Genomic DNA, 21516 nt, shown 5'->3' with positions numbered 1-21516 from the left:
CAACATAGCAATGACAGTCGATTTGCCCATAATAGTTATGTAATAATGTATATAAAATAATGTAATAAAATAATGTAATAGAAACTTTATATATTTATATATAAATTAAAAATAAAAAGTAATTTAACAGTAAATGTTAACAATGCATAGCCGGACATTGAAAGTTGAACTCGAAATAAAAGAACCGCACACGAGAACACCCGCTACTCCCGTATCCAACTCTCGCGAGATCAAGCCGAGCGACGTTACTGCGCAGGGGAGGGCTGCGCCGAGAGCTGGCGAGACAAAACAAAAGCCACTCATTTCAACCACCTGGCGCTGGTCGCTTGTTATTATTCTCTTTCCGAGATAAGGTGTTTATTTACCGCGTTCCTATCCTTGTGCGACCCCCCCCCCCCCTGCGCCAATGCCGAGCAGCACGTCTTTGCTGGAGGCCGACGACGGAGAATCCGAGGTCCCGCCGCCGCTAGTACACGCTTTCGCCGGCATGGGCCTCGACGAGCACCTCGGCACCCAGAGCCAGACGGCAGCGGAGCAAGTGGATGATAGCCCAGCCTACCACCACCAGCTCATGCCAGCTTCCCATTTTAATATCATCGGTACGGTCCTAGACTTGAAGCCCCTGCAGCAGCACCACCACCGACCACCCTCGGGAGATGAAGGGAGCGTCACGCCCGAAGACGAAGACACGGCCACCGCCGGCTGCTCCCCGGGCGGTTCTTTGCTAGCGCAGGCCCATCAATACCTGCCTTCGGGGCCCGGTGGTTGCGGCATGGAGCAGGTCGAGACGGTGCTGCTGTACAATGGAGACGAGCGGGACGATCCGGACATATCTCCGACCGTGTTGCCCCCCTGTGTGTACGGAGGGGAACCGGGCTTCGAGGCCGAGGCGTCGCTGTTGGCTCGACGGAAAAGTGTCAACACAACCGAATGCGTGGCCGTGCCTAGCTCCGAGCATGTCGCGGAGATAGTGGGCAGGCAGGGTGAGTGGAAGTTTCTGGAATACCAATAAATGTATATAAATGTATTTTAACTTGAAAATGGAGGAACTGACGTATAAATGCTAACTGTTATTTTGTGCTAATAGACAGCAAGCTAACTTTTTTAAGCTAGTAACTTATGTCCACCGGCATTGTATAGCGTTACAACATTACATTGTAATTATCTGTCAAAGTTTTTAAAACATTGCATATGCACACATACATACATTACATATCTGGCGATTATGTCAACAACATAACTACGAAACATTGTACTTTTTATGATTTTCAAGTTAACATTACATTTGAGTGCAGCTAGCTAGCTAGCTGGGTTAGCATTAGCACTGGCCATAACTGGGTCAGCGTCCCCCCAGCTTGAAATAATTAAGTTTTGTCGAACAAGTTCTTTCAGCTATTATTCTCATTAATATAACCTACTTACTCAATTCCGTGTGTATGTTTTTGCGGTTACGTTTGTACTAGTAAGTGTCTCTTTGTCTCGAATACGAAGTAATGAAAACTGCTTTGCCACATCAGCTCCACTTTTAAGTGCAACCATCCTTTGTTGTTAAATAGCTCGATTTCTTAATTCGATTTAATATTGAACATGGGTATTCGACATCATACACTTGCGCATGTAAGTGGCGTTTGTTTGGTTAGCTATATTTTCGTTATGGGTGGGTTTTGCACTTTGTCAGAGTGCTGTGTAGGAGCCCTGTTGCTGGGGGGAGGGTGCACATATTACACAGTTAACACAACAACAGGAAATGGCTGGACCTAACCACAGCTGAAAGGAATATTTAATCTATAAGCCGTGCAATTTTTGACTCATTATGACTTAACATTGTGGTTATAAAACAAGAGTGAGGCTGAATGGTTTCAAACCTGAACAAATGTATAACCGTTGATTGCCTTTTTCTCCAGGCTGTAAAATCAAAGCACTTCGAGCCAAGACCAACACCTACATTAAGACACCGGTGAGGGGTGAGCAGCCCGTGTTTGTCGTGACGGGGCGTAAGGAAGATGTGGCGATGGCCAAAAGGGAGATCCTGTCCGCCGCTGAGCACTTCTCCCTCATACGAGCCTCTCGGAACAAAGCGGGATCTCTCTCCGCTGCATCCGGGCCGGGGATCCCGTCTCTACCTGGACAGACCACCATTCAGGTCAGTCAGCACGGGATTGAAAACAGAAATTTTGGGTAAAATGTGCACGTGTACAGTATGTTTATATTGTATTGCATATGTATATATATTTTTAATTTACAGGTGCGGGTGCCATATCGTGTTGTGGGACTAGTGGTGGGTCCGAAAGGTATGTTCATTTTTTTCCCCACTTAATTTGCATATTCAAAGTAGCGATGGTCACTATTGATTTTTTTAACCTCAAAGTCCTTTTAACCGGACATTTCAACCGCACATAACATTTACCTATATGTATATTGTATATACAGTAAACCTCGGATATATCGGACTCGGATATATCGGAAATTCGCTCACAACGGACAGATAAAAAAGAACCAATTTTTCTGTAATGCATTTCCAATAAAAATTCATTGCATATATCGGATTTTTTATAATGGATTTAAGATTAAGATATGCCTTAAGATAAGGCATATCTTAATCTTAACCTATTTCGGACAAAATCTCCAGTCCCGTTCCAATGCATTTCCATTAAATTTCCCTTGCATATATTGGATGGCCGCATTGTGGCGCTCCGATTCGCCGAATCGTGACAGGCCGCTATACGACGTCGTTTGCAGCGTTGCCTGCGCGTCCAGGTACATTGGAAACATAGTCAAGGAAGTGCCTTTTTATAACGGATAAAATCCGATTTACGCATATACCGGATATAAATCCGATATATGCGTAAAACGGACATTTTCCGGTATACGCATATAACGGATTTCGCTTATATCGGACAAAACCAGTGGGAACAATTGAATCCGATATATCCGAGGTTTACTGTATGTATACAAATGTGCAATATTTCCATCACTGCATATGTTACTACCTCAATCATATTTATTTATTTTATTTAACAACCCAATACAATACACTCATATGCGACCTTACTCATCTGTATACACCAGTCATTATTTGCACTATGACCCATTTATCATTGCACTAAAATTAATATATCTGCAATATGTTATATATGCTCCTGTGTATATTTTGGATATCTTGTATATATCTTGTTAAATTGTCTTTTTTTTTTTTTACTCTACTTTTGTATACTTTTTTTTAACTTGACTACTTGAAAGGAGAAGCTATACAATCTCGTTGTACATCTTGTATAATGACAGTATGACAGTATTGTATAAATGCAGTATATCAGATACAAGGCAACATTAGTGGGGAGTGGGGGGGGGGGTACAGACCTGGTCCACGTAGTGTGTGTGTGTCTCCAAGAAAACATAATATGGAGGAGTGGGGAGGGTACAAACTTGCTAATGCTACACTCACATTTTCACAAAGTTTGCCTATTTGCTGAAGAAAAACATGATTAAACTTGCAGCTCCCTGCTTAGTTTAAAATGTGTAGTGAAGCCTGAGTTGTGTTTATTTCATGTCATAAAACCAGAAACTGATGAATGTGAGATAATCATTGTTTGGTTTTCTAGGGGCGACCATCAAACGCATTCAGCAACAGACCCACACCTACATCGTCACCCCGAGTCGCGACAAGGAGCCCGTGTTTGAAGTCACGGGGATGCCCGAGAACGTGGACCGAGCCAGGGAGGAGATCGAGGCGCACATCGCCCTCCGCACGGCCACCTGCGGCGGCGGCATCGAGGCCCCCGGCGTGGACAACAACGACTTTCAGTTCAACGGCACCGACGTCAGCTTCGACAATTCGGCCGCGTCCGTGGGGCCGGGTGAAGCCAAGTGGCTTCACGCCGCCGCGTCTGCGGTCAACAACGGCGGCCTGATCCCGGTCAGCCTCGGCGGCCCCCAGCGAGTCAACAGCAATATATCCGGCGGCGTCCGCATGTCTTCCACCTACCGCAACGACAGCTCCAGCTCGCTCGGCAGCGGCTCCAGCTCCACCGATTCCTTCTACGGCGGCGGGAACCGGATGTCCGATTTCAGCCCCACGTGCTCCTTCAACGCCAATTCGAATAACAACAACAGCAACCCGGGCGCTACGAGTTTCTGGTTTGGGGACGGCCTGCCTCCAGTGGCATCCGAAGACCCGGCGGGCCCCGGAGGTGGGAGCACTTCCTCAGGATTTGAGCCCTTAACCATCTCCACTAGCCAGGTGGCTCACCCCACTGCGCAGCCTCACATCTGGAGCCCCTATGTGGACCACCAAAATCTTCAGACCTTCGATGGTCGTCCCACTCAGGTTTGACATTATTTGTATTCGTATGCTTTTTTTGATGTATAGTCTGTTTCTGCGGTCCGCTAGATGGCGCCCGTGTACCACCAGTGGTGTGCGTGCCACAGTTTGAGAATGAGTTAATTAATCACAGGATTGCCTTAAGAAATATCTCATTAATTGTACTTCCCTGTCAACCGTCTCTGCAGACCAGTCAGCCCGGCACGCCCCGCCTCTCCCCAACCTTCCCCGGGATCGAAGCCATGGAGCACCGGGCCCCCCCGAACGAGGTCCACCGGCTCCCATCCTACTGCTCGGCGTTCTCCTCGTCCTCCGGCGAGAGCACGGCCTCCTCCCCGCCGGAGTCCTCCCTCGCCTACCGAGCCGGCCTGGGCTCGGCGGTGCGGGGGCAGGCCCAGGAGATGTGCGTCCACTGCATGGAGAGCCAGGTGATCGCCGCCCTGGTCCCCTGCGGCCACAAGCTCTTCTGTCTCGATTGTGCCACCCAAATATGCCAGAGCCCGGACGCCGCCTGCCCCGTGTGCCTGTCCCCGGTCAGCCAGGCCATTCAACTCCGCAACATGTGACTTGGCAGGTAGGGGCCCTATTGGCCCCCCATTTCCTCATATTGGCTTTAGTAGAGGTAAGGAAAGATGTGCATTAATGGTATAGTTCAGCTTGTTCATGTGCCTGCCAATTGTGAAGTCTTCTACTTAGATGAATTGATCAACAAGATGGGGCGGAATCCTTCAATGTAGCAACGGGTGGGCTGGGAATTCACTTTTTTTTTTTTTTTTTTAATCCCTGAAACGGTTACTTCAGACTTCCTGCCTCACTTACAGTTCCAGAGCGAACAGCGTTTAAAAAAAAAAAAAAATTCACTGCTGTAGTTTGCTGAGTCTGTAGCCCCGCCCCCTTTTGTTGAATGGTGCTCGCCGGAGTGAAAAAACCCAAGTAGGAGGAGGAGCATGTTTACAAAGCCGCTATTTAACGATTGCTACACATACTCATTCACGCGTTACGGACAAGAAACACCTCGACGTTTAAAAACAATATCCGATGTTTACATGCTTTACTATTTTCTACGCATGCAAACCGCTACACTCCACCCACGTACTGTGTTACCTCCGCGGTGCTTTAGTTCCCACATCGGAATGATGGCCTTTTATTCAGGCCACCCACACCCCCCACCAAGGACACACCACTACGCATAAAATGGAATTGTTTACGATTATACTTGTGCCTAAAATTTGGATTAGTAGAGCGGGGTTTTGCTTTGGGCTCCTGTTTACACGAGAACCATTCAGCCTCTGTTTTTAATATTTATTAGCAGGTTCAATTTCCCTTTTTGGAAATGATGTCAATCTAATTCCTGATTCTAAAAGACTTCCCGTACTCCTCAATAATAGTCACAATTCATAGAAATAATCGAACAAAAATGCAATTTTACCCCAAAAATTACCACTATTTTACTTGTTTTTAATGTTTTTATTAGTCCAAAAAGTCATAATTCTTAAGTGGTTCAATTCCTGAAGTGGTTTTTGTTCCTTTTTAAAAATAAAAAATAGCCACAATTCTTGAAAGTAAGCCCAAAATACAATTTTACTTGTTTAACTGCTTTGGCTTGTCAGACAAATAGTCACAATTTTTAAAATAAGCAAAATAATAATAATAATAATACCAGAACATTGTTTGACTTTAAAAAAAAAAATTTTTTTGCTATAACTCGTGTAAACATCCCAAAAGAAGACAGCCTTTTTTCGGTAAGGAAGCCCCACCATTGACCTACATTGTGCACAGGCTGGATAAAAGATTAAAATATTGGCACTGTTTTTGTTTTTTTTTTGGCAATACATTTTTTTGTCCAAATGAATTAATTTTAAATTAATTCAAAAAATTATTTGACAGTTAAAAATGTGTATATTTTAGTTACAATTTAATTAATATAAAAAAATCACGATTGGCCATTAGAATTGAGGATGACAAACTACAATTTTTTTTTGCAATAAATTTTTTGTCCTAATTTTAAATTAATAAAAAAAAATATTTGACAGTTAATGTGTATATATTTTAGTTACAATGTTAATTAATATAAAAAAAAATCACGATTGGCGATTAGAATTGAGGATGACAAACTACAAAATGTTTTTTTTTTTGCAATAAATTTTTAGTCCAAATTAATTAATTTTTAATTAATTTAAAAAATTATGTGACAGTTAAAAATGTGTATATATTTTAGTTACAATTTTAATTAATACAAAAAAATCACGATTGCCGATTAGAATTGAGGATGACAAACTACAAAATGTTTTTTTGCAATAAATTTTTAGTCCGGATTAATTAATTTTAAATTAATAACAAAATTATTTGACAGTTAAAAATGTGTGTGTTTATTTTAGTTACAATGTTATTACAATGTTATAATTAATATTAAAAAAATCACGATTGGCGATTAGAATTGAGGATGACAAACTACAAAAATGTTTTTTTTGCAATACATTTTTTGTCCAAATTAATAAAAAAATTTGACTGTTAAAAATGTGAAGATATTTTAGTTACAATTTTAATTACTATAAAAAAATTCACAATTGGCGATTAGAATTGAGGATGATAAACTACAAAAATGTTTTTGTTTTTTTTACAAAACTGCACAGTGGGGCCAGTAACCAACACCCTCTCATTCACACCCCCCCCCCCCTTCCACATTAATGTTATTGAGCATTCTCACCTTTTTAGGCACAAACCAGATCTTTTGTTTCCTCGTCCTGTCCATGCAAAACTAGACAAACAGTCCGAGGAAGCGCTAGGCTGCGATATCATTCAATCTTCCACTCGCTTGACGGTACAAAACGCGGCACCGCTTTTTTTTTTTTTTTTGTCTCTTCTTTTTTTCTTCATATCTTATCTCGCTATTGACTAGTCGGGAATCTTTCATCCATTCCTCCACCTGCAATCATCTCAAAAGTTTTTATTCCTTGTCCTTGCTAACGTTTGTTTTTGGGTAGCGCCTGGACACTACACAAGGTCAACACTGCTGCTTTTATTTTGGGAGTCATAAAAAAAAACATCCAGGTTACTTCCCATGTGGGCCTTTTATCCGTCCTTTTTGTTTTATTTAGCCCCCCCCTTCTCTCTCTCAAAAGGGTCCATCCCTCCCGAGGGAATGCAATACACTGTCAACCCCTTGGCTTATTTTTGTCTATGTATTATATTAAGGACTGATGAGATCTACTTATTTTTTATTTTGTTACATTTCATATTATATAAATATATCTATCTACGAAAAGTATCTATATTCCAATGTTTACAATAAGAGTAACATTTTTGTATTATGTTTGAGCGATAACACCAATGAAGAGTTTTTTTTTTTGTTTTTTTTTGCAATGCTTCTCTGCTTTGTAGTTTTGCAGATTTTTGTTATTATTTTTTTAAGTGTCGAATGCCGCCACTGGAAATATGGAATGTGCGTGCAAACAAGCATGTTAAAACGTAGCCGCCAGCGCCAACAAAGCCGAAAGATTCAAGCTGCCTGCAAAAATGTGTTTTGAATTAAGAACGTGTAAATTTTTATTTTATTTTTTACCATAAATAGAAACTCTATACAGGCAGACACATGTTGTTCAAAGTGTTATTTCCGCTAATTTTTACTACACAATTATTTGTTTTGTTATGTATATGTAGACGGGGGGAAGTCTTATGGCATATAGAAATTCAACACAGGAGTCAGGAGTTTAAAAGCAGACTATATTTTATAACGGCCTTTTAAGTTATTTGCGGCCAAAGCACTGATATTATATATTTGCTGTAAAGAGAATTTTAAGAGTTTTATTTTTCTGATATCAAAATGTTACTTAATAAAGACGGTTTCATTTAAAGCCAAATCAAGCTTTGTGTGTCTTTATGTTAAATGTTTATTTTGTGTATTTTTGTTGCATTTCAGTATGCTCGTAAAGCTCAGAAAATACAGCATATGATTGTGTGCTGCATCCTTGTGGTGTATTAGAGCAATGTATGGTTGTTGTTGTATTTACAGTGTTTATTATTATTTGTATTATTACCAGAAGAGGGTGTTGTATACACGTTGAAAATCATCTCGTAACCCCGGGACTCAGAATCCTCGGCGGCTGGGATCCTGATCCAATCCGGTTTGCCTTAAAGGGACACTCACACTGACTCCGGTAGGCTAGCTTTGCATAAAGGAAGCTCTTCTAAGCAATAGCCATATTTGCGTGCATCGCTGCGGTTGTGTATTTTTTAGTGTCTTTTGACATAATACAATAAGTACAAAAATTTATCTTTTCTTTTCTTGATTATTTAATTAACCAGAGTTCCGTACAGATTGTGAACCAACAGGCATTTAAATCTTTTACGGAATGCTTCCGGTATGAGCATCAGCATGCCAGTACCAGCCAGTAGGAAACCTCAGCACACACTAGCCGCCCACATATCGAACCACAAGAGTCCTTATTGGCTAAGGGAGAACCCGCCCATTGTGCTGTGTGTTCTGATTGGCTAATACACCTCTGTCAAGCTTCTTCCGGTGCAGTCGTTCACGAACTGCTTTAGCTTCTTGCTAACTGCCAAAAGTAGCTAAACCTGCTACATAAATCGAGGACGACGGCAGGTTTTAACAAGAATAACAACCACTAACCACGGTCAAAGTCGTGTATATGGTGAGTCTCTTAACTTATGTCCAATATATGAAATGAAATTCGAACTTTAAGTGTTTAAAAATGTGAGAAAATGTTATCCCTGTATTAGAAAACAAACTTGGCTACTTTGCGTTTTTCACTTATTTTGGAACCTACCCCCGTGATAAACAACGGAACTGAAAAATGTGTAAAATATTTAAAATCCATAGCGTTAAAAAGCAACTAAAACACATTGTATCATTGTTTTATTTACGTAAAAGCGAACCAATGGAAATCATTTGCATCAGCTATGAGTCCACAAGCATGCACTACATATACACAACATTTAACATAACGTGTCTTAGTGTTGTTTTTTTTTGTTTTGTTTTTATTATTTTTACAATACAAATGAACCACTAACTAGCTGCATATGAACGATGAAATGGTTATTAAACAAGACGAGTGCTAAAATATATTAAAATCACTTCATAAAAAGGTACAAAAAAATCCTTGATGTAAAACCATGTATTTCAAATAACTAGAAAATGCAGTTTTCACCTCTTAATACTGAGTTCAAGATGTCTTCCACAATGTTAGGTACACCTGCACAATCAAATGATAGTTTATTTATTTATTTTAATTTTTTTTTTAAAGAAGTGTAGTTAAGCCTGCCTGCCTGGCTTGTGGAACAAACATGTGATGACACACATGACTATTAGATCATTAATAAGTCGATTTTGCATGTTTGTAAGACCATACTTGGACCGTGCTGGTGTACCCAAGATGCTCCTTGATCAGCCTGGTCAGGGAAAAAAAAAACAGGCAAACATAGCCAACTATAAAGATGATATACAGTATGTAAATAATCCAGCTTGAAAGAACACAGCACTCTGGTCTAGTTGTCTACCAGCAGCTTGATGGATACACAGTGATTCCTTTATGGGGGGGTGTTTCTGGAATACTACAATGTCCTACAGCACCGTCAAACCCCACTCCACCACCCCTCAAAAAAAAAAAAAATACAAAAATTAAAAGGAGCTGCTTCTTAGTCTAAAGGTTGGGGGTCCGCGATGGGCATGGTGTGCAGGACCTCGTCCAGCAGCTGCAGAGCTCGGTGGAGGTGGATCTCGATCCAGCACGGCGTCTCCTTGATGCTCTGCCGGGGGTAGTCGGGCCCCCAGCCTTTGACGAAGCTCATGCGGAGGATGCACAGTCGCCGCAGGTCGTCCACGCCGATGCCGGCGGCGGCCGAGAGACCTAATATGGGGGGACACCATTTCAAATTTAACCTCTTCGCTACATTTTTAATGCAACGGTGCACTGCGTCTTACTGATGGCTGGCGCGATGCCTCCCACCGAGCCCGGTCCAGGGATGTTTCCTGCCACGGCGGCCGCCTGCGCCGCTGCCGCTGCCTGAGCAGTGGCCGCCTGCTGCTGCATCTGCCTGTGACACTGGCGGAGGTCGAACACCTTGACAGGAGACACCATTAAAGAACAGTTCTAGAACCGATGTTGCCGTCAATGCAAGGAGCAAACTGCTGACCCACTTATGGAAGGTTGGGGTAGTAACACAAAAACTAAAATTTCTTAAAATGTATAAAAGGTAAATTAAAAATGTGAACGGCATGATATAAAAAACATGTTTTTTGAGGAATACCTGGAATATGAAATGATAATTTTTCATTACAAAGATATTTCAAGAAAACAACCTGACCGGGTCATTTTTGACCCACTTATGGAAGGTTGGGGTAGTAACACAAAAACTAAAATTTCTTAAAATGTATAAAAGGTAAGTTAAAAATGTGAATGGCATGATATCAAAAACATGTTTTTTGAGGAATACCTGGAATATGAAATGATAAAAATCTTTAATTACAAAGATATTTCAAGAAAACAACCTGACCGGGTCATTTTTGACCCACTTATGGAAGGTTGGGGTAGTAACACAAAAACAAAAATTTCTTAAAATGTATAAAAGATAAGCTAAAAATGTGAACGGCATGATATCAAAAACATGTTTTTTGAGGAATATCTGGAATATGAAATGATAACAATTTTTCATTACAAAGATATTTTAAGAAAACAACCTGACCAGGTCATTTTTGACCCACTTATGGAAGGTTGGGGTAGTAACACAAAAACTAAAATTTCTTAAAATGTATAAAACGCAAGTTAAAACTGTGAATGGTATGATAGCAAAAACATGTTTTTTGAGGAATACCTGGAATATGAAATGATAAAAAATGTTCATTACAAAGATATTTCAAGAAAACAACCTGACCGGGTCATTTTTGACCCACTTATGGAAGGTTGGGGTAGTAACACAAAAACTAAAATTTCTTAAAATTTATAAAAGGTAAGTTAAAAATGTGAACGGCATGATATCAAAAACATGTTTTTTGAGGAATACCTGGAATATGAAATGATAAAAAAAAATTTAATTACGAAGATATTTCAAGAAAACAACCTGACCGGGTCATTTTTGACCCACTTATGGAAGGTTGGGGTAGTAACACAAAAACTAAAATTTCTTAAAATGTATAAAACGCAAGTTAAAACTGTGAATGGTATGATAGCAAAAACATGTTTTTTGAGGAATACCTGGAATATGAAATGATAAAAAATGTTCATTACAAAGATATTTCAAGAAAACAACCTGACCGGGTCATTTTTGACCCACTTATGGAAGGTTGGGGTAGTAACACAAAAACTAAAATTTCTTAAAATTTATAAAAGGTAAGTTAAAAATGTGAACGGCATGATATCAAAAACATGTTTTTTGAGGAATACCTGGAATATGAAATGATAAAAAAAAATTTAATTACGAAGATATTTCAAGAAAACAACCTGACCGGGTCATTTTTGACCCACTTATGGAAGGTTGGGGTAGTAACACAAAAACTAAAATTTCTTAAAATGTATAAAAGGTAAGTTAAAAATGTGAATGGCATGATATCAAAAACATGTTTTATGCATCTAAGGGTTAAATATGTTGGTCAGCTACCTTGATGTAAGCGCTGGGGTAGATCTTATGAACGGCGTCTCCTGGCGCTCGACCCGCCTCTCTGTCCAAGTAGTAACTCTGCACAAAGACGGCGTGGTCGCTGAGGCACCGCACCCACACGTCCCCCTCGCCTTTACACTCCAGCTGGACGCCTTTCCCAATGTGAAGCCTGGGAAACAAAGACAAGACAAGAGGAGTAACTAGAGTTATCCTCCATAGCATAGCCTTTCTTCTTCCTCGTGGAGGACGCTACCTCGCTCTTTCAATGGCCTCAGTGCGATGGACGTTGCTCAGCTGGCCCAAACAAAACCTGTCCCCGCCCGACGGGTCCACATAGCCGTCCACCGTCACTATGGGGCACGAGGACGGCACCTTGAAGGTCTCCCCCACCTGCAGGTCCATCTCAAAATAGGCGATGGAGCACCAGTAGTCTGGGGCTGAAACACATCATATTTTCATTTGGCTTGCTCACTTTATTAGCATCATCACAAAATTGGAATTAAGTTTATGACTCTATAAATAATGCGTTTACCATTATTAGAGCCCAGTAGACATGAAATAGCACCCCTATAGTCAACTTTACACTAAACTACACAAGCTACTGAATCATACAGAATCAAATAAGATGGCTCACAGGATATAGCAAGCTACCGAGCTAACTAGTTAGCCTCCAATTTATTTGTTCGACACAGTGTTTTCAAACACAAGGACAAAGAAGCCAAAATTGCGGACCAATCAATGCAGACAGGAAGTGACGTTGGGGGTTCAGAGTTGGGGTTCAGCAGTAACATGTGTTATTGTGATTATGATTATGTTGTTTATTATCATTTAAAGCTGCAATAAAGGCCTGTTGGACACTTAGTGACCAATGTAGACAAATCAATTGTTCAATCTAAATGGCTTTTTGTGTAGTTTTATGTGTGTGTTCTTACCAGGGTGGTTGGATATGGGAGGCTGAAAGGCAAACTCATCATGGACAGACCCTGGGAACGAGAGTCCCTTGGTCAATGACAACACCCCGGCTTTGCAAAATTCACTTGAAATCGAACAAGGCCGTTGCCTGTTGGACTTACAGTAGTGAGCCGGCTGCGGCATGGGAGGGTGGTGCTGGAGGTGACCGTTGCTGTGGTGTGACGTGTTGGGGGTGAAGCTGCTGCTCCTGGACCAGGTGGTGCTGCCGCCTGGGAGGACAGGGAAGCAGAGAGTCAAAAAACAAATACATTTCTTTCTACGTTTCTCTGTTTGTTCAGCTAACTTTAAGTTTGCAAAAGACAGAATTGATATATTGGTAATTCTGTTACATATTACAGGTATTTACAGCCAATAATAAGACACTGACATATGGAAAGTCGTTTCCGCCACTGGACGAGAAACAATATCCCATTAGTAAGTCATAATTTGGAGATAAAAAGTCCTAATTATGAGATAAAAAGTCCTAATTCTGAGTTTAAAAAGTCAAAATTATATAGTCATGATTATAAGAAAGTAAAAATCACGGGAGTCCTAAAAAAAGTCCTAATTTTGAGATAAAAAACTCAAAATAATGAGATGAAAAGTCCTAATTTTGAAGTAAGTCAAAAATAATGAGATAAAGTCCTAATTTTGTGATAAGAAAGTCAAAATAATTAGATAAAAAAGTCCTAATTTTGAGGTAAGAAAGTCAAAATAATGAGATAAAAAGTCCTAATTTTAAGGTAAGAAAGTCAAAATAATGAGATAAAAAGTCCTAATTTTAAGGTAAGAAAGTCAAAATAATGAGATAAAAAGTCCTAATTTTAAGGTAAGAAAGTCTGAATAATTAGATTAAAAAGTCCTAATTTTAAGGTAAGAAAGTCAAAATACTGAGATAAAAAGTCCTAATTTTAAGGTAAGAAAGTCAAAATACTGAGATAAAAAGTCCTAATTTTAAGGTAAGAAAGTCAAAATAATGAGATAAAAAGTCCTAATTTTAAGGTAAGAAAGTCAAAATAATGAGATAAAAAGTCCTAATTTTGAGATAAGAAAGTCAAAATAATGAGATAAAAAGTCCTAATTTTAAGGTAAGAAAGTCCGAATAATTAGATTAAAAGTCCTAATTTTAAGGTAAGAAAGTCAAACTAATGAGATAAAAAGTCCTAATTTTAAGGTAAGAAAGTCAAACTAATGAGATAAAAAGTCCTAATTTTGAGGTAAGAAAGTCAAACTAATGAGATAAAAAGTCCTAATTTTGAGGTAAGAAAGTCAAAATAATGAGATAAAAAAGTCCTAATTTTAAGGTAAGAAAGTCAAAATAATGAGATAAAAAGTCCTAATTTTAAGGTAAGAAAGTCAAAATAATGAGATAAAAAGTCCTAATTTTGAGATAAGAAAGTCAAAATAATGAGATAAAAAGTCCTAATTTTAAGGTAAGAAAGTCAAAATAATGACATAAAAAGTCCTAATTTTAAGGTAAGAAAGTCTGAATAATTAGATTAAAAAGTCCTAATTTTAAGGTAAGAAAGTCAAAATAATGAGATAAAAAGTCTTAATTTTAAAGGTAAGAAAGTCAAACTAATGAGATAAAAAGTCCTAATTTTAAGGTAAGAAGGTCAAATTAATTAATTAAAAAGTCCTAATTTTAAGGTAAGAAAGTCAAAATAATGAGATAAAAAATCCTAATTTTGAGGGAAGAAAGTCCGAATAATTAGATTAAAAAGTCCTAATTTTAAGGTAAGAAAGTCAAAATAATGAGATAAAAAGTCCCAATTTTGAGGTAAGAAAGTCAAAATAATGAGATAAAAAATCCTAATTTTGAGGGAAGAAAGTCCGAATAATTAGATTAAAAAGTCCTAATTTTAAGGTAAGAAAGTCAAAATAATGAGATAAAAAGTCCCAATTTTGAGGTAAGAAAGTCAAAATAATGAGATAAAAAGTCCTAATTTTAAGGTAAGAAAGTCAAAATAATGAGATAAAAAGTCCCAATTTTGAGGTAAGAAAGTCAAAATAATGAGATAAAAAGTCCTAATTTTGAGGTAAGAAAGTCAAAATAATGAGATAAAAATCCTAATTTTGAGATAAAAAAAGTTAAAATAATAAAAAGTCCTGATTTTGAGCTGGTTGAAAAGAGGCAAACAAAGCATCTTACTTCCTGATCCTGTGGCAACGGTAGGGAAAGATGACGTGGAGGCAGAGGTGGACGCCTCAGCGGGAGGGAGCATGTTGGCGGGGGCAAACATGTCAGACGGTCCTGGGCGGCCACTCGATGGAGGGTGTTGAATAGTCTGCATGGAGCGCCCCTCCTCGATGGCGGGCAGGCTCTGCTGTCCGTCGAAATCGTGCTCATCTTTGACCATGAGCGCCGAGCCGGGCCTGGAGCCGGTTAGATTGAGTCCTGATATATCTTAGGGTCGGGGAAGAGGAGCATTAAGTAAACACTTTAGCTTGTGTACGGGTGAAACCACATGCATAATAATATCCACCATGAGGCTCACCGATGCCGGGAGAGACCACCCTCTCGTAGTGGTAGGGGTTGACGCACACGCTGTCACACTTGAGGTCGAAGGCAAACTGGCAGTATTTGACGTGCTTCAGTTCATTCTTGTGCAGGTCGGGCCAGCGCCACAGCTTGGCGTAGACCACGTGCGGGAAACCTTTGCGGCCAGCAACCTGGACGGAACAAAAGACACAATCAGCTCCTCCATTTTTCTCATTGAGACGCCCGCTGTCATGATATGCGCCACTGATGTGCGTTTCATTCAGAAAATTTCATATTTGAACTTGGATTTTTCAAATGTATTTATTATTATGGGCTTGCTCAGTAATGCAAGCCCCATAGCAGCTGTCTATGGGGCTTGCATTACTGAGCAAGCCCATATTGTTATTCCTTGTGATGTTTAGTGGGGACACTATGGGACTGCCCCAAACTTTTCGAGACCTGCGGCTGTCTTGCTAGGTGTTAGCATGGTAGCCGTTAGCATGTTAGCATTTAAGCTAATTTACTAATGTCTAAAGGCAAACAGACACATGGCATGATGTGCGGACACTATGGGACTGCATCAATCTTTTCCGTACTTGAGGCGTTCTTGCTAGGTGCGAGCACGGTAGCCGTTGGCACACCGGGCCCGAGGTTCACAGCACAGGTGGCAAGCCCAACAAAATTTCCGCAGGAATTTTCTAGTTATATCTTAATCTTCCCATTTTTGCGCGCGTAATGCGGCCAAAACCGCAAGAAGGACCCCCCCACACATGTTACACCGCCGGAATCCTGACGCTCAGGACTACAGCGGTATTTTTTTTTTTTTTCGAACGTTTTGTGTAACCATGGTGACGCTACTCACCAAAACGTTCAAAAATGGGCCACTAGATTAGATACACCTGTTCTATTTTTAGAACAGCCTCATTCCAGGGAAAACGAGAATTTACAGACTTTCCACAGCCTTGTAGCTCAGCCATACGGCCCACGTAGAAACGTGATTAACGGCTCATTTTTGAGATAAACTTCTCAACTCTCCCTGTGGCTAAATGCTAATTGCTAGCATGTTAGCATTTAAGCTAATTTACTCATGTCTAAAGGCAAATACACACATGGCATGATGTAGGAAGGTTATAGGACAACCTTGGCACTTTCTAAACTTGAGGCCCTCTTGCTAGGTGCTAGCATGATGACTGTTAGCATGTTAGCATTTTAGCTAATTTACTCATTTCTAAAGGCAAATAGACACATGGCATGATGTGGGGACACTATGGGACTGCATCAACCTTTTCGGTACTTGAGGCTGTCTTGCTAGGTGCTAGCACGGTAGCCGTTGGCGCACCGGGCCCGAGGTTCACAGCACAGGTGGCAAGCCCATCAAAATTTCCGCAGGAATTTTCTAGTTAATTATTAAATGTATTCACTGATTTCACCGTGTAAACCTTAAAAGAGGTCTACACTCGGTTTTAGTAGATTTCACCCAACCTGTAGTCGTCCATCCAGAGTCCTGGGGATGGTCACGCACTTGCTAGGATGGGCGCCGTTGGTGGTGATGGCGGTGATGAGCGAGTCTAGCTCGTCTTTTTTCTCCTTGAGCTTCTTCACCAGGCTCTCGATGGCCCGCTTGGCGAAGCTCTCGCTCTCGCCGCCCTGCCTGTGACACATCAGGCTGTGGACGATGCTCAGGCAGGCGTCGTTGCTGCTGGGCGTGTTGGCGATGGACATGGCGGCTGCACGGCGGTAGTATGGGGGGGGCACACTGTTCGGAGGAGGCTTCTTCACCCCGTCAAACACACCATCAGGACACTGAGGGTAGAGAGGATACGTGAGGCTTTATTGTGGCCAGTGTCCCTAATAAAGTGGGTAGTCGGGGTCTCAAAATGCCATAAAAACTCTGCTGTTTGTATATAAATGTCGTTAAAAACTATACATACATGAATAGTTGAACATCTACGTTAAATTAATTGAAGATTATGTCAATATTTGTGAAGCTCTTATTAGTATATAGTTCACTAAAACGCCACTTTCTGCAATAAAACAAAACTGTAATGCTAGCAGCAGGCAAGCCGTACTTCCGCTATGCCGAATGACGGCCAGGCCCCTTCAAAATAAATATTTTTATTTTAGCCACAACTCGCCCTGTAGTTAAATGTGCCAATTGACAAAACGCCGTCGTAAGATATATAAAAGCTAATATGATGTATATGTTTGTCTCTTTCTGCGTTCTGAATTTTTTTCCGTAGAACCTGACCACCCCCAACCGGAAACAGAAATTACTACGGTATTATATTTTTACATGCTAGTGCCTGAAAACATCAGCAGGGATTGTTGATAGCAAGCTAGCAAGCATAGCATGCTAATGCGGCGTAAGTAGTAAGTTATTTCGTGTAATTTATCAAAATTACTGGCTACTTTACGTGCCAGACATATTGTTATTTACCACATTTATCCCATTCGTACGTGACTGAGTGGGTCAATTATATAAGCTTCCAGCACTTTCCTTTACCTGGCGCTAGCTGCTTGGTGTAGCCGCTCGCATTTGCTTCTTCCTCGTTGTTCCCTTCCGGAATGTTCTCTGGTTCATCCACCGCAAAACTGAACCGGTGTTTACAAATCACATGGCGGCGAACAGCGGCGCTATTACATCGTCAGAAGTGGAAGAAAAATATGCGTAAGGCTGTTCGAATCTCAGCCCTTCGGGTGAGTTCACATCCACGGCGTTTCCTTCTTCCTCGTCTTGTTTTGTAACAGTGTTTGGTAGGCAGGTCACTCGACGCCACACTGACATCTTTTGGCACGGAGTGTGAACAGCAGTCTTAATACAATTCAAATTGAAATGTGTTTCTATTATAGGCTCATTTTTGAGGTCGTGAAAGTACTGAAAATAATGACTACAACCACTTTTTTTGTATAGAATGACGAAGATGGTTTCAGAAAGAATTAAGAATTAAAACGGCATATTGCTTTTATCATTTATTGTATTACTTTATTGTATTACAGAAAATTTACAAAGTGCCAAAACTAAAAAAAAGTTCTGAAAACTGCACTTTTTTTGCCATCATCCACAATCCTTATGTGTGACATAAACACACGTCTTTCTCTTTTCTGTACATTCTAAAGATATAATGACATAAAACATTAAAACACCTTCAAAAACCAACCAGGGGCCTCAAACACGCGGCCCGCGGGCCAAATGTGGCCCGCAGGACACTAGTTTGAGGCCCCCGCCTTGATATGAAAGTTTAATGTTAGTGCGGCCTGCGCAAGTTTGATATGGATGCTGTATGGTATCATGTACCCAGAAAAAATTCTTACGTTTGAATAATGTTCATGTTAAAGGTTAAGTAACTGTTAATAGTTATCCTCCCTATCCGTGTGGAAGTGGTAAGTTTTTGGCTATTTAAGTTTAAAGGAAATAACTTGAAGGCTACCGTTTAGGTCGCTAGCTCTCTTGTTTGCGTGTTAGCATGTGTCTCAAGACCCTGCAATTGCGCAATATGTTGTAAATTAAAAAAAAAGTATAAATGTGACTATAGTCGTGTTTTGTCATGTCTACAGGGCTCTAATAATGCTTTGTTCATTTTAATCTGAAAAAAATAATTTGTCTACCCACCAACTATATGTGGTTTCTTAAGTTTTTATTATTTGCCGTTTTATTATTATTATTATTATATTTATTTATTACTGATTGATTGATTTTCTTTATTCTTGATTTGTTTTGATTTATTTTTCATCTTATTTTGTGCAGAAAAATAAAAAAATAAGATATTTGAGAACAGTGGAATGTTTTATCAGAGCTTTTATTTTGTAGAAAATCAGAACCAAAGTACTGAAAAAGTTTGTATATTTTTCTGTTTTTAATAAATGCGTTTTTTTTTCAGGAAAACCTGATGCGGCCCAACCTTGCCCAGACCCTAGCTCCAGTGGCCCCCAGGTAAATTGAGTTTGAGACCCCTGATTTACAGTATCTCACAATGTGTAGTTTCCTGTATTGACCAGCAGGGTGCAGTAAGCACCAGCAAATTGCATTGAGTAAAGTTCAAGAATGGTCACTTGTCCTGAAAATGAACATCAAAGCTGCTGCAAATCAGATTTTGTCTCTTGTTGTCCTCATGACTTTTGATTTACCCTGTTTTGCCGTGTTTTCTGCGACAGTAAACACTGCCATCATGTGAATATCACATGGAAAAATGGCTGATCGCACTTTAAACGTGAAGATTATCACACACATGAAGTCATCTGACATTATGTTAACAAGTCAATTCCACCACTTTTCATGCTGGCACAGCAGTAGCAGTGAGCTTTTATATATGGGGTGCAGCAGCTGGCGGTGGTAAAAGTGCATGCAAGAGTGTTTACTGTTTAATACACAAAAAGTATTTCCTGCGTCCATGCTGCTGCTGCTGCTGCTGCTGTTCAAAACATTGAAATGAAATAAAATGTCAAAATTATTATATAAGAAGGTCATAATTATAAGATAAAAAAGTCAAAATAATGAGATAAAAAGTCCCAATTTTAAGGTAAGAAAGTCAAAATAATGAGATAAAAAGTCCTAATTTTAAGGTAAGAACGTCAAAATGAGATAAAAAGTCCTAATTTTGAGGTAAGAAGTTCAAACTCATGAGATAAAAAGTCCTAATTTTAATGTAAGAAGGTCAAAATAATGAAATAAAAAGTCCTAATTTTGAGGTAAGAAAGTCAAAATAATTAGATAAAAAAGTCCTAATTTTGAGGTAAGAATGTCAAAATAATGAGATAAAAAGTCCTAATTTTAAGGTAAGAAAGTCAAAATAATGAGATAAAACGTACTAATTTGGAGGTTAGGTCAAAATAATGATAAAACGTCCTAATTTTGAGGTAAGAAAGTCAAAATAATGAGATAAAAAGTCCTAATTTTAAGGTAAGAAGGTCAAAATAATGAGATAAAAAGTCCTAATTTTGAGGTAAGAAGGTAAAAATAATGAGATAAAAAGTCCTAATTTTGAGGTAAGGTCAAAATAATGATAAAAAGTCCTAATTTTGAGGTAAAAAAAAAGTTAAAATAATGAGATAAAAAGTCCTAATTTTGAAGTAAGTCAAAATAATGAAATAAAAAGTCCTAATTTTGAGGTAAGAAAGTCAAACTAATGAGATAAAAAGTCCTAATTTTAAGGTAAGAAAGTCAAAATAATTCAATAAAAAAGTCCTCATTTTGAGGTAAGAAAATCAAAATAATTAGATAAAAAGTCCTAATTTTAAGGTAAGAAAGTCAAACGAATGAGATAAAAAGTCCTAATTTTAAGATAAGAAAGTAAAAATAATGAGATAAAAAGTCCTAATTTTGAGGTAAGAAAGTCAAAATAATGAGATAAAAAGTCCTAATTTTAAGGTAAGAAGGTCAAAATAATGAGATAAAAAGTCCTAATTTTTAGATAAAATAGTCAAAATAATGAGATAAAAAGTCCTAATTTTAAGATAAAAAGTCAAAATAATGAGATAAAAAGTCCTAATTTTAAGATTAAAAAGTCAAAATAATGAGATAAAAAGTCCTAATTTTAAGATAAAAAAAGTCAAAATAATGAGATAAAAAGTCCTAATTTTTAGATAAAATAGTCAAAATAATGAGATAAAAGGTCCTAATTTTGAGGTCCATGCTGCTGCTGCTGCTGTTTATGAATGCGTGCGTGTTCATGAGCACGTGGCCCTATCGCCGCTGCATGACTCGACGTAAATCCAAACGGACAAGCTGAGGAGGAGTTGATGTGATGTGACTGGCTTTCTCCATCAGGCCTTGAAAAAGTGGATCAAGTGACAGCACATCCAGGTCAACTCACTTAGACAAGATCCTCCACTGTGCAGTACTATACCTCCTACTATACCTCCTACTATACCTCCTACTGCTTCCATGCGCTTATTCATTATACAGTACAGCCGCATGGCTCATCTTTACTGGTTTTCCGCGTACTACCTTTGTGTAAACATTCATACCCTGCAGCTTGTCGCCTTTAAAGTTTGTGGTTTTGAGGTTAATTCTTAATTAACTTTGACATGTACCACAACTGATACTCATTCATTCATTCATTTTCTACTGAACGACTCCAAAATGGCGAGTGATTGTGTGCAAATATCCCAAGATGGCGGCGTAAACAAACCAGATGCTATTTTGGATTGTAAA

At 39.3% G+C, this 21516-nt stretch overlaps 3 protein-coding genes across 4 annotated transcripts in view; 2 read left to right on the top strand and 1 right to left on the bottom strand.

Moving 5' to 3' along the window:
- Positions 1–228: 228 nt before the first annotated feature.
- On the top strand, positions 229–5746 carry LOC131127918 (RNA-binding protein MEX3B-like). The gene is made up of 5 exons (XM_058070274.1): positions 229–983; positions 1905–2143; positions 2246–2291; positions 3600–4324; positions 4507–5746. The coding sequence occupies exons 1-5, from the start codon at positions 407–409 to the stop codon at positions 4882–4884; spliced, it is 1965 nt and encodes a 654-aa protein (XP_057926257.1). The 5' UTR covers positions 229–406; the 3' UTR covers positions 4885–5746.
- A 3121-nt stretch (positions 5747–8867) lies between these two features.
- Positions 8868–21516, top strand: part of LOC131127917 (transducin-like enhancer protein 1) — an 86144-nt gene continuing 73495 nt past the window's right edge. Inside the window, exons 1-2 of one of the 2 annotated variants that reach the window (XM_058070272.1) lie at positions 8868–8970; positions 19244–19296. The gene's annotated coding sequence lies outside the window, so the exon portion shown is untranslated. The remainder of the gene's footprint in view (positions 8971–19243; positions 19297–21516) is intronic. The other variant, XM_058070271.1, reaches the window with a different exon arrangement.
- LOC131127920 (mothers against decapentaplegic homolog 4-like) lies at positions 9180–18126 on the bottom strand. The gene is made up of 10 exons (XM_058070277.1): positions 17869–18126; positions 16848–17168; positions 15382–15556; positions 15036–15290; positions 13006–13113; positions 12865–12915; positions 12186–12369; positions 11933–12101; positions 10260–10398; positions 9180–10185 (listed from the first exon to the last, which is right to left on the bottom strand). The coding sequence occupies exons 2-10, from the start codon at positions 17085–17087 to the stop codon at positions 9974–9976; spliced, it is 1533 nt and encodes a 510-aa protein (XP_057926260.1). The 5' UTR covers positions 17088–17168; positions 17869–18126; the 3' UTR covers positions 9180–9973.

This window comes from Doryrhamphus excisus, chromosome 4 (genome assembly GCF_030265055.1).
Source record: "Doryrhamphus excisus isolate RoL2022-K1 chromosome 4, RoL_Dexc_1.0, whole genome shotgun sequence".
NCBI lineage: Eukaryota > Metazoa > Chordata > Actinopteri > Syngnathiformes > Syngnathidae > Doryrhamphus > Doryrhamphus excisus.
This window is presented reverse-complemented; position numbering and strand designations above follow the sequence as displayed.